Genomic DNA, 14522 nt, shown 5'->3' on the forward strand with positions numbered 1-14522 from the left:
TTGTTTCTCTGCACGCCCTATGCGGCAACTTATACACCGAGCCAAGCCAGGGACCAACCCTACGAGCATACTTCCATGCTTCAACCGACTGGGCAGGCACTAACAATGACATGACATGTCCCTACCTAGGTATACCATGATTGGAAGTTGCGGGACCCTACGGGTACGGGGGGGTTTGGAGCACCTGCACACCAGCCCACAGTGACCGACTCCTGCATGAGATAAGTTGATCGATAATGGCACGGGCTATAGATTACCTTCTCGATACCTTCGTCTCCCCTCTGCCGGGTAAGGTGGCAGAGAGAGTAAGCAGGCAGTGGCGCGTTTAAGAGGCATGTAAGTCGATCAGCAGACCCATCTGCAATATAAAGTTGCCTTGTGCAGATAAAAGGTTCGTTGGCGCTCGGTACCCAATCTGCTCAATAGATGGGATTGGATGCTCTTTTCGTTCTCTTCGAGGCGGTGTGAAGACTTTTTGTATCTTTGTATGGCCGGCTCCTCGAAGCTTCCTCCTCAGCTAATAGAACGTCGGCAGGCAGAAGCCCTGACAACCTACCATATATGCTATTCTCGTGGGGGGCCATGGACAATGCGAGTCTTGGTATTTGGGTTTGGGTAGCCGTCAAATGGAAGGAGAAAAGCATAAGAGCTGCATTTCCCCTTGGTCAGATTAGATCAGATCAGATCATTTGCAATCAATCTACGGTAGATTCTCCAATCTAAGATCGGCTCACTCTACAAAGTCCCTCCAGCGCAAGTCAACTATACTATACACCACTTCAGTTCCTCCTCTGTCCACCAAAACATCATTTATATATACTCAACTCAACTTTGCAAGCCCCACCTCAACATGCCCCGAGCCTCCTACCCAACAGACTGTGACTGCACTAGTGGCCAAGTCTTCGTGCCTTGCTCGGCCTGTGGTGGCCACCCAAGAAGGTAAGAAGCTTATTTCCCCCCGCCCAAACAGGTCAAACAAACATCTATTCATCCACCATGACGTTATATTATTCCCTTCTGAAACTAAGCCCCACTGACTTCAAGAATAGAGTCGAACAGTGCCAGCAGTGCAACGGGGCAGGCACCACGTGGACACCATGCCCACGGTGTATTGGCTACAGTGGAAGCTCCTCTGCTATAGCTGCCCCCGGCCTAGACCCTACCTACGGTTCCCATGACAGGAGCTGGCACGATCATAGTCATGGTCATGGTCAGCATCATGGACATGGACATGGGCATGGATCTACCTATACTCCCCGCAAGTAAAACGAGCCACTCTACTTTCAAGAAAAGAAAACGGAGGACGAAATATTTTCCTTTGAACTATGCTTATAATTCTCTTCACTCGCTTGTTCATTTTCAACACAATTTTACTGGGATGGGACACACCATGGAGTTTTGGGACAGGACGAAAATGGGATGGGAACCGTGACCAGAGAGACGGATGACTTCATGTTTTCTTGCCCTTTGGTCTCTCGTTTCTCCCATGGCATGGATGGATAAAATGGAATTACGCATCCTCGTTTTAGCGGGGAGTTTCGTATACCCATTTGCTTTTTAGGGGTCGCTCACCCGGCAAAGGTTTTACTTTGGATGCACCGCTTGATTTTTTTACTCCTAGCGGACAGACACTCTCGCTTGTTGGGCATAACAGGATAGGACAGGACAGGTTGAAACTGTAGGGCAAAGAGACACAGAGAGATATACCCTGCGACATGGGATAGGTTGCCTATGTATACAGATACATGATACATTATTCGTCACCTGGGTCCCATAGAAACTTGTTATCCAGTTGCAGCACACATTATCAAGATTTCCATCCGTGGTGCGTGCCAATCTCGCTTCATGCATGCTTTGCAGCTTGTTGGCTTGCAGCAGACATCCCTGATTTGCTCCTGCCTCCGGGCGTCGTAAGGAATTGGTACGTTGGTGCACACGAAGGTTTCATCTCATGGTGTCGTCTTGTAACATGCCCGTGAAGTACACCCGCGGGGACGTAGATAGCAAGGAAGAAGAATACTATGTTACACTTTGACCCTGGCCACAGACCGCATTCTGTTATCTCATCGCATTCTCGCTCGTCATTATGCATCTCCCATCTTCATTTTGCAGTTTCTTGCTTTTCTGCTGTCCACATCACTACCGTCGCACAGCGTCCGTTACCATAACGGTACGAACCTTACGAGCGATCCCCCACGCCCCTCTTGATTGGTGCCGAATTCTCCCAGAGAGTCTCCCGGTGGTCATAATTCCCTCGGGGGGACAGATTATGCTGTGCCACGTGACACGTGTTAGGTATAATGTGCGCCGAAGAGGGCAATTGTTAAAACCCCCATGCGGCCGTACACCCGACCGTGCTGAATCCAGACACGGGGTATCGGTGTCTGCGGTGCGTGCGTGGGGTAAGTCACGCTGCCTTGCTTCTCAGGGTGAAGCCCTTACTGCGGAGGATGTTGTGTACCCCTTTTTTCCCAGCTGGCAGCGTGGGATGAGGCCGTCTGAGGTGAAAGGAGGGGTATTTACCAAAAAGCTCGGCTTAAAAGGGGTGATACAGTGACAAATCTGATGGCGCCCAGCCAGGGTTTGTAAAGGTGTTGATGTGATTCATTCGGAGCGAGAGTGGAGCGAGAGTGGTGCGATAATGTTGAGAAACATCACGCGGGTTAAGAACGCTTGCTTCCCACGTGTTCTGCGTTACACTACTGAGAGTATCTCGAATTTGTAATGAACGGTGAAGGAATGTCCGAAAAGACATGGGACGAGACTGGACGTTTTCGCGAGAAAAAGTGCTCACAGAAATTTCCAGTCTCCATCAGCAGGATGGACTTTTATTTCCGAAAGAATTCGAAAAGCATCATGTCCATTCAAATCGCTGTACACCAATAACGACGCAGATCTTGAATATGGTCAGGCGAGACAGAATTCCTGTTCTGTATAGACCGGTATAGCTTGATAAGGAGGTTACCTGCCTCATCTGCCTCTTGTGCTGACCACCGCGGGTTGGAGAAATGATGATAGGTGCTCCCTTCTCGTATGAAGCTGAACAGAGTCATGTATTTGGCACTGAAAACGCCATCGCAACGATCGGCAAGGGATACCAGGGCTGGTCGAGATCCAGCAATTGACCACATTCTATCTTCTCCTTGTACACGGGAGGATTCGATTAACACGGCCAAGTCCTGTCGTTTATGGATATCCAGGTCATCCTGGGAAGCGTTGAACTTTACGGGGCTTTTCTTAACGAAGTATCTGTTGGCATCCCATGATGTAAGGGAATACCGATTTGCGGACCTTGTCTAGGGTGCTGAGCAGGAATGGAGGCACTTGAAGACCCCTATCATTAATGCGGCAATAATCGTAGAGATCGACTGTTTCGTTTTGGCAGGAGGGCTACGATGCCAGAGCCCAAGGAAACCTTACATCCTTCAGCCGATTGCCAGGTACATAAAAGTATGTCAATTGGAGCCCCTTCGATATATAAGGGCCAGAACTCCCTCACACGTCCGGCCTTCGGTGCCTTCATCTGGCGCTCTATATCAAAGTTCAGAAGAACCACTCCTCAAACCGGCTCATCTGTGCTCAACACCGGTCGAACGATGACTCGAAAGGACCTTCCAGAGATACATCAATACAGTCTTAATGTCTAGGTGCTCGATATCCTTCGGCAGGAAAAGTGCAAGTTTAGAGTCTAATATAAAGACTCTTTCTGCTTGCTCATATACTTTTCATATTTGTATTACTATAATTGCGTTAGCTTTATGCTGACGTGAGAATATAAGGGTAGGATTGGTAGTGACCAAGGACATTTCTATAGACAGGGGGTGTAGGGAGATGAGGGGTTTTGAGGAACCTACAAAAGCAGAGTGAGTTGTTACTGAGAAATCTTGGAAGGCTATTAGCTGACATAGGCTTTATACTCTCTACTTACACATATAGTTCATCCATAGTAATACTCGGCCGTCGTGCTTAGTAGCTCTGTGAAGTTTTTTGTCTGGAGATGCAGCATCGAAGTCTGGAATTGAGTAGACGGCTGAAATCATGCTGATTAGTTTCCCTACTAAGCATCGTCGAAGGAGATTGGCATGTGAATCCCCCAAACCATAGGACTACAGTATGTGGTTTAGCCAAAGTCCAAGTTGTGTTGCAGAGAAGGACTTACACATGTGATATTAAAGTGTACTCTAATCGCTCTGCGGGGCATGCGATATCTAAAGCAGAAACCACGCCATCATGGACAAGACTCAATATGGGTATCTTAGCCTTGCTAATTCTATCTGCCAATCTCTTTTCATCCACAAATGTGTACTGCATGTTTGGTTGCTCCACGACGGAAATTCCTCATCGCCTTGCAGTCAGCATTGTCTTTTCTGTACTCTCTGTGGTCTAGCTTTCTCTGAGGAGGGCCCAGCAGACTAGTGTAGTATTGACCGAAGCTGTTCGATAATGACGGGACACCAGCCTTGGGAAATGTGCTCAGTGAGGTAAGGATTCCGAGTAATTCTGAACTGCCGCTAGGGTACATTGTGGATCGGTGATGTGGCCACCAAGATGTTGAATAGCCTCAGCTTGCAAAGTGATAGCAAGAATACCCAAGGGGACTTCGTACACATTAGATCTAAAGCTGAAAAGCGCTCCAAATCCCAGCAACCTTCCCACACATCCTGGGCTGGTCGGAAACAAGTCGCAACACGATCGTTTCGCGTGTTAATGACTGCAAGGGTGTATTATGGCGGCGCCTTCTCGTGTTCAACAGTCCGTTGGATTTTGTGAAGCATTCCAGGCAACTTCTCGGTCGTAATCACCTCGTCCCATCTTCATCTGTACACACCAAACCAGACGTTTCTATAGTGGCACCTACTACCGCATTGAGTAACCCCAAAGATTGCCATGTTTATACGAAAGAACGCACTTTCATCAGTGTCTTGAAATTTCCCTGTACGGACGCGTTCGGTGTCGTATTCTTGGCGCGCCGGATATGATGCAAAACCGAGGTTATTATAGTCCCAAATGTATCGCAGATTCGCATGCGCATAGGCTCAAATACGTTGAGACGGGTGAGAGATATTCCAATGTTCTGCGTTCTACGAAGAAGAAACAATTGCACTCCGCCCGCTCTTGCAAACGCAGTGCCCAGCTTTGGCAGCGGCGAATGAAATGTCTGCTCCAATTAGAGCCGAACACAAAATACCAAGCCATCCTCTACCGTCCACCCATCATTCATCATACAAGCCGTGTGCGAGCGCGACTTCTTTACAACACTGCGCACTGCGTCTTGTGAAGCCGGTCAGAACTTCTAAGCGCCAGGTCACGTTACTACGTAGACTTCGGGACCCAGCAGTTAGGGACAGCATATATAGATAGCGAATAAGTTCGCTCGGCACTCTTTTCAGAGTGCCTAGATAAGAACTTTGGATCCCTTCTGCTGTCTCAAGTCTCGTGACGTAGTACAGAGCTCAATCAGTCCCATTATGCAATGGTTTCAGGATCAGTGAAGTCCCCAATGGGCTTGCCGAAGGTGACTCGACAAGTACCGCTCGCCGTTCACCCTGTCGTAAAACGGCACTGCATGGCCGTGACAAGAGGAGCATATTTTGCACTTGCACTTGTAACACACTCAATTTCAGTGTCGGCGACGCAATAGTCGGCTTCAGACTGGACCCCGTAACTAAGGGACCAGGGGCCGAGAGCTTCATGTCCCAGGCTTCTCAGCCCAGCTAGAGTCCAATATACTTCGTACCTATGTAGACTATTGGCAAGGTCAAGGGCAAGGGCAAGGGCAAGGGCAAGGGCAAGGGCAAGGGCAAGGGCAAGGGCAAGGGCAAGGGCAAGGGCAGCGTAAGCCTTGTGACCGCGAGCGAGGTACTCGAGTACAGTACGGTACGAGTGTATTCGAGAAATCTGCTGGCTTCCGGCCAGCTCAGCTGATCTTGGTGCAACACATCCGCATGATTTCTTGGAGACTATTATCAATATCAAAGGTTAGCCTGTCTTCACACCGCCAATTTGCGATGTTCAAGTCTTCAAGACGGGAGGAAAAGATGCTAATGCCAGACCAAAATGCGGGGGTAAGAGGCTTTTTTCAGTCACGAGAGAAGATCTGAGTTCCCCAGAAAAGTCTTTTTTTAGAAGAAAAAACCCCCGGCTACAGGCGGATGGGATGGGCTAGGACCACCTACCAGCCTTGGCTTGGTACCTGAAAATCTTCGACGCCATCGAAAGGGCCCATCAGAGTTTTCACTGGTCCACTGTCCACTGTCCACTGTCTACTGGCCAGACTTCGCCTTCTCTAAATTTGCAGCATAGACTGGCATGGGCATGGGCATGGCATCCCGCAGCTGCTGTACCACCATGAACCTGTAGGCCCGTCATCTTGTACCTTATGTTCCAGATACAGACTCATTGTTTCAATCCGAGTAAGAGTGAAGATACAATATGTCATCAAAGAAACAACACCAAATGATGTCTTCCATTGCTTCGAGCACGTTTTGCCACTGCGGCAGATAATCTATTTTGCAAACGTGCCACGAGCACGGGTCCATCCATGACCCGGATGTAAATTTTCACACCGTATAGGTATTAGGGACAGAGTAGGTAAGGAAGGGCGAATTTGCGACGAAAGCTCACGATGTTGCAATTTGCATCCAGTCGATTAGTTTCTGTTACCCCCAGGAAACCGAATATGGTGCCAGGTGATGTTGCTGCGGAGTACCCTCTTACCAAATAGTTGCTTGGCCGAGCCAATTAGAGAGCCGGACGCAGCAACGGCATCCGCTTAGACATGGACATGGACTACACTTCGTCATTTCGTCCGTTAACTGCTTGGTCGCGAAACATCGTGAAATAATGCCGTGAGAACTTTTCTTGCTATGACTCTAAGAGGAGATGACAAAAGGTAGGAGGTATAAGAGACCCCTCCTCCACCTTGCTATCAGAACTGCACTATCAACTACCCATCATCAGACAACAATAACTGCAAAGCTTCCATCCCAATTATCAAGATCAATATCCTACTCTCACATCAGTCATCTGATATCATCACTTCAAGATCTTACGCCATCTACATAGTACGCCACAACCAACAGTAATCATGCCATACCAAGTCACCGAGCCTCACCCAACCGTCACCAAATACGCACACTCTGGTCGAGGTGGCGCGGGCAACTACCACAAAGCCCCAAAGACCAGCAACCCAAGCACTGCTCGCGGCCCCGCCTCGAACTTCGAAGTCGGGCTCCCACAAACCAGCTCCAAGTTCAGCGCTGGCCGAGGCGGTGCAGGAAACATCTACGACAAGTCTGAGCGCCCCATGTTCTCCTTCGATGAGGAGCTTGAGCGTATGAACACCCGCGAGAGGAAGATGAAGGAAGGTGCCGTATGGCACGTAGGCCGGGGAGGGGCTGGCAACTGGATCAGCTCTGCTCCATCTTCTTCTCGCAAGGACTCAAGCTCAGCGGACAGCGTCGACAGCGCTCACAGCGGCTTCTTCGGTCGTATCAGCAACACTTTCTCAGACCGCCACTGAATCACGTCTCTCGTCAGCATTCATTTTCACGGTTTCACGGCGCGGCATTTTCATTTTCATGTTGTTATCATAGCACAGGGCGGATATAGCGGGCTGGTTCTGATTCCCGCCGCCTTTTACGATAATGACTCTACTTTACGGCGCAAGGCAAACTCAAAAGGAAAAGTTGCCAGTGGGTTGCATTTTCATGGCGTTAACATGATTTACATTTCAAAGCGAACGGAACGGGAAAAGCTTGGGACCTCAAGGCAATACTGGCTGGCATGACTCCAGATTTCTTGTCTTGGTGAATTTTAGCGATGCGATGGATATACCCAACTTTATATACCCGGTGTGTTTTTGTTTATACTTGGACGGGCAGGCGCCTAGAGCATAAGGAATGTAGAAAATACTTACTTAATATCATTACCAATACCTCAAATATTGCCCATCTTGCGTGCTCAAATTTTTCCTTTTTACCTGAACATGAGCCAAAGCCACTACCTGCGCTACATACAGTATACATATTGCAACATCCATCCCGGGGAGTACGTAACAATCGTCCTTCCTAAAACCAACAAGGTACTCCTCACTCCTTGTTCCCAAACCCCCGAGAACCAATTCATGCACCATGTGTCAAAAATACGCGCTCAAATCACTCATATACTTAGCGCTACATCCATGATGCCGTAACAGAAATCGCAGCCGTAATGCGGGGTATCAGCGTGGAGATGCCCGCTTCTGGATCGAGGGGAAAGGGGATTTGGTGGCTGGCCAAGGCGGGAAGGAGATGAGATGGTCGCTGGTCGGCATTGGAAGTACCTAGGTAGATATCTTAGGTAGTGCGTTGAGGCAAGGAGGAGGTATGCATTTGGCATGACTACATGTAAACACACGCTTGAGTTTACGTTTGGGCCGCAATTTCAAAGCTGACTGCTAGCTAGGGAGGACTGGACTGGTAAACAAGTTCGTTGTATGGAGGTACCAAGACCAGTATGCTTGTATCCATATATAAATGCAAGTAAATGAGTTTCGATTGAAGCTTTCAGAGAGAGAAACAAATGTGAACCTCGGTTCTCTGTTCATAAGCGCTCATGCAAACACTTGGAGGTTCTATCTGACACTATTGTTGAAAAGGGGTTTGTTGAATCCAGTAATTCAGATATTTGCTTTGTGTGCAACATTGCAATTACATTGCATAGATAGCAAGTATACTTACCTATGTTTGCATTTATATGCTCAGGAACAAGACAAGCAAGACGTTACAAGCGAAACGAGGTTACAACTTACCAGAACTCATGGGTTCTGAGATATACACCGTTGGCGGCTATATGGTATACCTCAGCACTAACAAACCACTAACTTAAGCTACCCCTGCAATTCGCGTCTACCAAAAAAGGTACGCGAAGACAACAACCAACTTCAAAAGCAGGAGGAAATTATCTCACCTCTTGCAATTCCATACTCCCCCTCCCTGACTGGTCCAGATCCGATACTCGTCCAAGCTCGTAGGATTTGTCCTCTCCAGTGCACCCGGACCCTCCAAACCCTTTCCCCAGCGCAACCCCTGAACGCCAAACACCATGGCCGATACCCTACACAACGCGCCCATAGTCCTAGACAATGGTTCAGGAACCATCCGCGCGGGGTTCGCAGGCGACGACCTCCCTAAGTGCTACTTCCCCTCCTTTGTTGGCCGGCCGAAACACCTGCGAGTGCTGGCAGGCGCATTAGAAGGAGATGTTTTCATTGGGCAAAGAGCGCAGGAACTACGGGGCTTGTTAAAGATTAAGTATCCGTTGGAGCATGGGATTGTGACGGATTGGGATGATATGGAGAGGATTTGGGAATGGGTTTATGGGGAGGGGCTGAAGACGCTGAGTGAGGAGGTGAGTTGCGCTTAGAGAACCCAAGATGGGAATATTGGTGACTGACGGGAATATTTACAGCATCCAGTGCTATTAACAGAACCCCCTCTCAACCCACGGAGTAATCGTGATACGGCAGCGCAAATACTGTTCGAGACATTCAACGTACCCGCTCTTTACACATCCATCCAAGCCGTGCTGTCTCTTTACGCCTCAGGTCGAACAACGGGTATAGTGCTCGATGCTGGAGATGGTGTATCTCACGCTGTACCTGTGTATGAAGGATTCTCCATGACCAGTTCGATACGGCGGATAGATGTGGCGGGACGAGATGTCACAGAATACATGCAAACGCTACTACGGAAAGCAGGATACGTATTTCATACAAGTGCGGAAAAGGAAGTTGTCAGGATGATTAAGGAGAAAGTCAGTTATGTTGCTGCGGATCCGAAGAGGGAGGAGAAGGACTGGGCTAGTGCGAAGATGGGAGACGGGAAGGTGGTTGAATATGTGCTGCCTGATGGGAACAGAATCAAGGTAAATCTCATGATACTTGAGCGAGGAGTAGATGCTGACAGAAGACAGATTGGAGCAGAAAGATTCCGTGCCCCGGAAATCCTCTTCGATCCCGAGATCATTGGCCTCGAGTACCCAGGAATCCACCAAATCGTCGTGGACGCAATCAACCGCACAGATCTCGACTTACGGAAATCCCTCTTTGGCAATATCGTTTTATCTGGTGGCAGTACATTAACAAAGGGCTTTGGTGATAGGCTATTGCACGAGGTTCAAAGGCTGGCTGTGAAGGATATGAGGATCAAGATTTTTGCGCCTCCTGAGAGGAAATACTCAACGTGGATTGGAGGTAGTATCTTGGCTGGTTTGAGCACATTTAGAAAGGTATGTCAACCCTTGCGTTTTATCGTACCTGGCTAACATGAAGTGTACAGATGTGGGTCAGTATTGATGATTGGCATGAGAACCCGGAGATCATCCACACAAAATTCACATAGTCACCCTGTCCACCAGCCTCGTCTTTTCAATACCACTTTGTAATCCATTTTACGCGCGGGAGAAGGTATCTTGCCTCAATACTTCAAGATCGGGAGGACTTTATCCCTGGCCCACCCGACAGCCACCACCGATTGAGAGCCGACACTATCTCAAGCATCTTCCACCGACCCTCTTCATCTACGAAACACGTTTGTTGTAGCATTTCAGCGTGTCTTGTTCCAAGCATTCAGCAGGCTGTACTTTATTGGGAATCAGGAGGAAGGAAGGAAGGAAGGAAGGAAGGAAGGGAGTGAAATCTCCGAATGGAAAAGAATTCTAATGTGTATAAGAGAGTTGCCTACATCAATGATACCCATTCAACGTCCTTCAAACCAGTATTCTGCTTCACTATTTACAGTTCGGTCTGAATAATACATCCTCTACGCCACAAGAGAGCGTCAGTGTCTGTATACATCTCTAGGCGGCATTGCCGTATTCTGTGGCGTCTGTACATGTACGTGTCGTGTATGTCTGATTTTGCCGAGGTTTGGAATCGTAGGATGAGGATGAGGATTAAAAGCTTCGTGGCTTCCGTTACATGATCCTTATTGACCGGTTTATTAATCTTAGTCTGGCTAAAAATGTGAGAGCACAGATTTGGAAAGTGGTATAGAATTGTAAGCTTCCACTCTGAAATAGTCACGTGTAGCTTCGCTATCAGATCAGATAAGCTTAAAGCGGCCGTGGTGCGGGATGATGAAATCCATTCTCGTTTTACGACCGCCCCTCAAAATGCAAATACATTTTTACCTATCAAGTGCTTACAAATTCAGGTGCATAAAAGCAACAAAAACAATACATTTCACATGTGCTGTTTTTTAGGTAAATAAATGCAAATAGAGCTCCTTTGAGAATCCTTGGGTTGCTATCTTGCGTAAGAAAAACATACATTTCAAATCGAAAAGGTCTGGACCTGCATCAGGCATAGTCTTGGTCATCGACACCACCAACAAGCTTAAGTAAGAAGTGCATCTGGAGCACGTCACAGCAGCATATTAAGGAAGAAGCCTCCGTCCATCTCTGTTCCCTTTCTCATGCACAACTTATTATATCTCGCCCGAGTCACCTCCATTGCAGCCTCCAAAACGGCAATCGCAAACTCAAGAATATCTTCCATTTCCCGCCAGTTCTCTTCCTCTCCCTCCGCCATGGCGCCCATTACAAAAGAGTGTGATTACTTGGTGATCGGAGGTGGAAGTGGGGGTCTAGCATCTGCACGAAGAGCAAGTGGTTATTACGGCGCAAAGACAATTGCAGTTGAGAGCAAGCGACTGGGAGGCACTTGTGTTAACGTGGGGTAAGGGAGACTGGTACCCTAAATACTGGCTCAAGCTAATAGCTATAGATGTGTACCAAAGAAAATCTTCTGGAACGCTGCCACGATCGCCGAGACCATACACCAGGCTAAGGCTTACGGGTTTTCCGTGAACCAAACGGCACCTTTCGACTGGACATACTTCAAGAACAAGCGGGACGCATATATAAAGCGGTTGAATGGCATCTACGAGAAGAACTTGGGCAATGATAAGGTCGAGTATATCCACGGCCGGGCACATTTGACGGGCAAGAATGAGGTGGAGGTTGTGTTGGATGATGGCACGAAGCAGACGATCAAGGCCAAGAAGATCCTACTAGCTACTGGAGGTCATCCCACAATCCCCCAAAACATCCCTGGCTCAGAGTATGGTGTAAATAGCGACGGCTTTTTCGATATCGAGAAACAGCCAAAGAAGGTTGCGTTAGTGGGCGCCGGATACATCGCTGTTGAGTTTGCAGGCGTCTTCAATGCTCTTGGCACGGAAACTCATCTTTTCATTCGACACGACAAGTTCCTAAGAACCTTCGATCCTATGGTCCAAGATGCAATCGTCAAGGAGTACGAGAGAGTCGGTATTCACATCCACAAGAACTCGTCCCAAAGCAAAGTGGAGAAAGACCCTAAGACCGGGAAGCTCACAATCCACTACAAGGACGCGACTGGCGAGGGCAAGCTTGAAAATGTCGATGACTTGATCTGGGCCATTGGCCGTTCACCAGAGGTTGAGGATCTTGGTCTGGAAAAGGCCGGCGTCAAGCAGAGCCAAATAGGACAGATCATCGCAGACGAGTATCAAAACACCAATGTCGAAAACATCTACTCATTGGGCGACGTAGTCGGGAAGATTGAATTGACACCCGTAGCCATTGCGGCCGGACGAAAACTCAGCGATCGCCTCTTTGGACCGGAAAAATTCAAGGATTCCAAACTTGACTACGATAACGTTCCATCTGTGGTTTTTGCACACCCAGAAGTCGGCTCCATTGGTATCACGGAGCCACAAGCTGTTGAGAAATACGGCAAGGATAACATCAAGGTCTACAATACTAGCTTCACGGCCATGTACTATGCGATGATGGAGCCGGAGGATAAGGGGCCTACAAGATATAAGCTGATCTGTGAAGGACCAAATGAGAAGGTTGTTGGTCTACATATTTTGGGCCTCGGGAGCGCAGAGATGTTGCAGGGATTTGGTGTTGCCATTAAGATGGGTGCCACGAAGGCTGATTTTGATAGCTGTGTGGCGATTCATCCTACCAGTGCGGAGGAGCTTGTTACTTTGAAGTGATTGGTTTTGCGACAATAGATATAGTGTGGCCTTTGAGCCTAATGAAGACGGCATGAAATATGAATTCCTTGCTATTCTAATGTATTTTACGCAAGGTCTAGCTCTTTGTGAAGAGGATAAACTATCCTTCGTCGTAAAATACCTATATTACTTGGGGTTTGCATTTTGCTATAGTGAAGTGATTAACAGTTTCCTTCTCGCTTAAGCCCCTTTTCATCCTATTACTGTAACCCCAAATATATATCCCCATATTCAAGCATTGCAGCGAGCTTAAAATGGAATATTCTATTTTACTCTACTACTAGGTAGCATTCGTATAATTCACTGCACTGCTGCCTCTTACTATGCGACACATGCAATGAATGCCAGCCGCACCGTTATCGCTGGTTTGGAATGACCCTGGACGCTGGTGAATTGGATTGGAGCGGAAGCATCGCCTTTTGGGATAATTAAACAATACAGAGGCGGTATCTGACGGATCAATCAAGCAAATGCTATCACGAGAGCCTCCCCTCCTCTGTCTTCCCTTGAAAGCACGAAAGTAATTGAAGAATCTCATGAACCAACCAAGCAAATAAATCCGTCACGAACATACCTGCACAGCCCAACCAACAATGTCAAAAGAAGCGCAACTCTACACTCCTGCCTTGCAAGACTATGCAGTCAAAGAACCAGAACCAGAACCCCAACCTCCACTTTTACTATTAGCAGAATACCTGGACATAGACTTCGACTGGCCCTTGCGCTCCACAGAAGTGCAACGCGAGAGTACTGTATGTCTTGATAAAGACGTCCGTTTGCAATTGCAATTGCAAGAACACGAACACGGACACGAACACGCTATCCAACCCCCGTCCCTTCCAGCCTCTGCTAAAACCCTCGCATTGCAATACCCCCTCACGCACGCAACGCCTCTCTTCGCCTTCCTGCGCCACGCCCACAGCTCCGCCCCAGCTTTCCGCATCCACGTTCCCTGCAACGATGTCTCGAATCTGTCGCCCTACTACCGCATGCCTATTCTAGAAGCACAAGCACAAGTATCCAAGACCGGACGCCGTGCTGGGAACTGGAATTGCGTTTCTGATTTTGAGGAAGGCGGTGATGTATATTCGTGGTCTGGAGATGGATATGGTGATGGTGATGAGGAGGATGATGATGAAGATGATGATGAGGAATTCGATGTAAGTGTAGGAAAAGGTAAAGACGGCCCGCAGATCAACCACCCGCAGCCCCCACGCATCATGCCGCCCTCCCACTCGCTCATCTTGTACTTATGGGGTCGCGGACTTTCAATAGCCAGTATTGCGTCTGAGCTTGGGAATCTGGATGCCAGGTTCCTGCACCGTCTTACGTCGGGGAAGCGCTGGGTGAAAGTTGTTAATGTTAGGCGGGGACAGAGTAGAGAAGGGGCGTTGGAGAGGGTTGGGGATGTCATTGGGGGCGGAGGTAGAGGTGGAGGTGGGAAGGGGCAGTTGGTGAAGATTAGACCGCATT

General features: G+C 48.3%; 3 protein-coding genes across 3 annotated transcripts; all 3 read left to right on the forward strand.

The window, feature by feature from the left end:
* Positions 1 to 7087: 7087 nt before the first annotated feature.
* LHYA1_G000584 (uncharacterized protein) lies at positions 7088 to 7789 on the forward strand (the record flags this gene model as incomplete). The annotated part of the gene is made up of 2 exons (XM_031145576.1): positions 7088 to 7490; positions 7596 to 7789. 2 exons carry the CDS (start codon positions 7088 to 7090, stop codon positions 7787 to 7789), a joined length of 597 nt encoding a protein of 198 aa, XP_031009356.1.
* Positions 7790 to 9084: 1295 nt separating this feature from the next.
* ro-4 (Actin-like protein) lies at positions 9085 to 10382 on the forward strand (the record flags this gene model as incomplete). The annotated part of the gene is made up of 3 exons (XM_031145577.1): positions 9085 to 9390; positions 9451 to 10269; positions 10320 to 10382. The coding sequence occupies 3 exons, from the start codon at positions 9085 to 9087 to the stop codon at positions 10380 to 10382; spliced, it is 1188 nt and encodes a 395-aa protein (XP_031009355.1).
* Positions 10383 to 11456: 1074 nt separating this feature from the next.
* gtr-1 (Glutathione reductase) lies at positions 11457 to 13028 on the forward strand (the record flags this gene model as incomplete). The annotated part of the gene is made up of 2 exons (XM_031145578.1): positions 11457 to 11719; positions 11768 to 13028. 2 exons carry the CDS (start codon positions 11457 to 11459, stop codon positions 13026 to 13028), a joined length of 1524 nt encoding a protein of 507 aa, XP_031009358.1.
* Between the last annotated feature and the right edge of the window lie 1494 nt (positions 13029 to 14522).

Source organism: Lachnellula hyalina (genome assembly GCF_007821495.1).
Source record: "Lachnellula hyalina strain CBS 185.66 chromosome Unknown contig00006, whole genome shotgun sequence".
Lineage (NCBI taxonomy): Eukaryota > Fungi > Ascomycota > Leotiomycetes > Helotiales > Lachnaceae > Lachnellula > Lachnellula hyalina.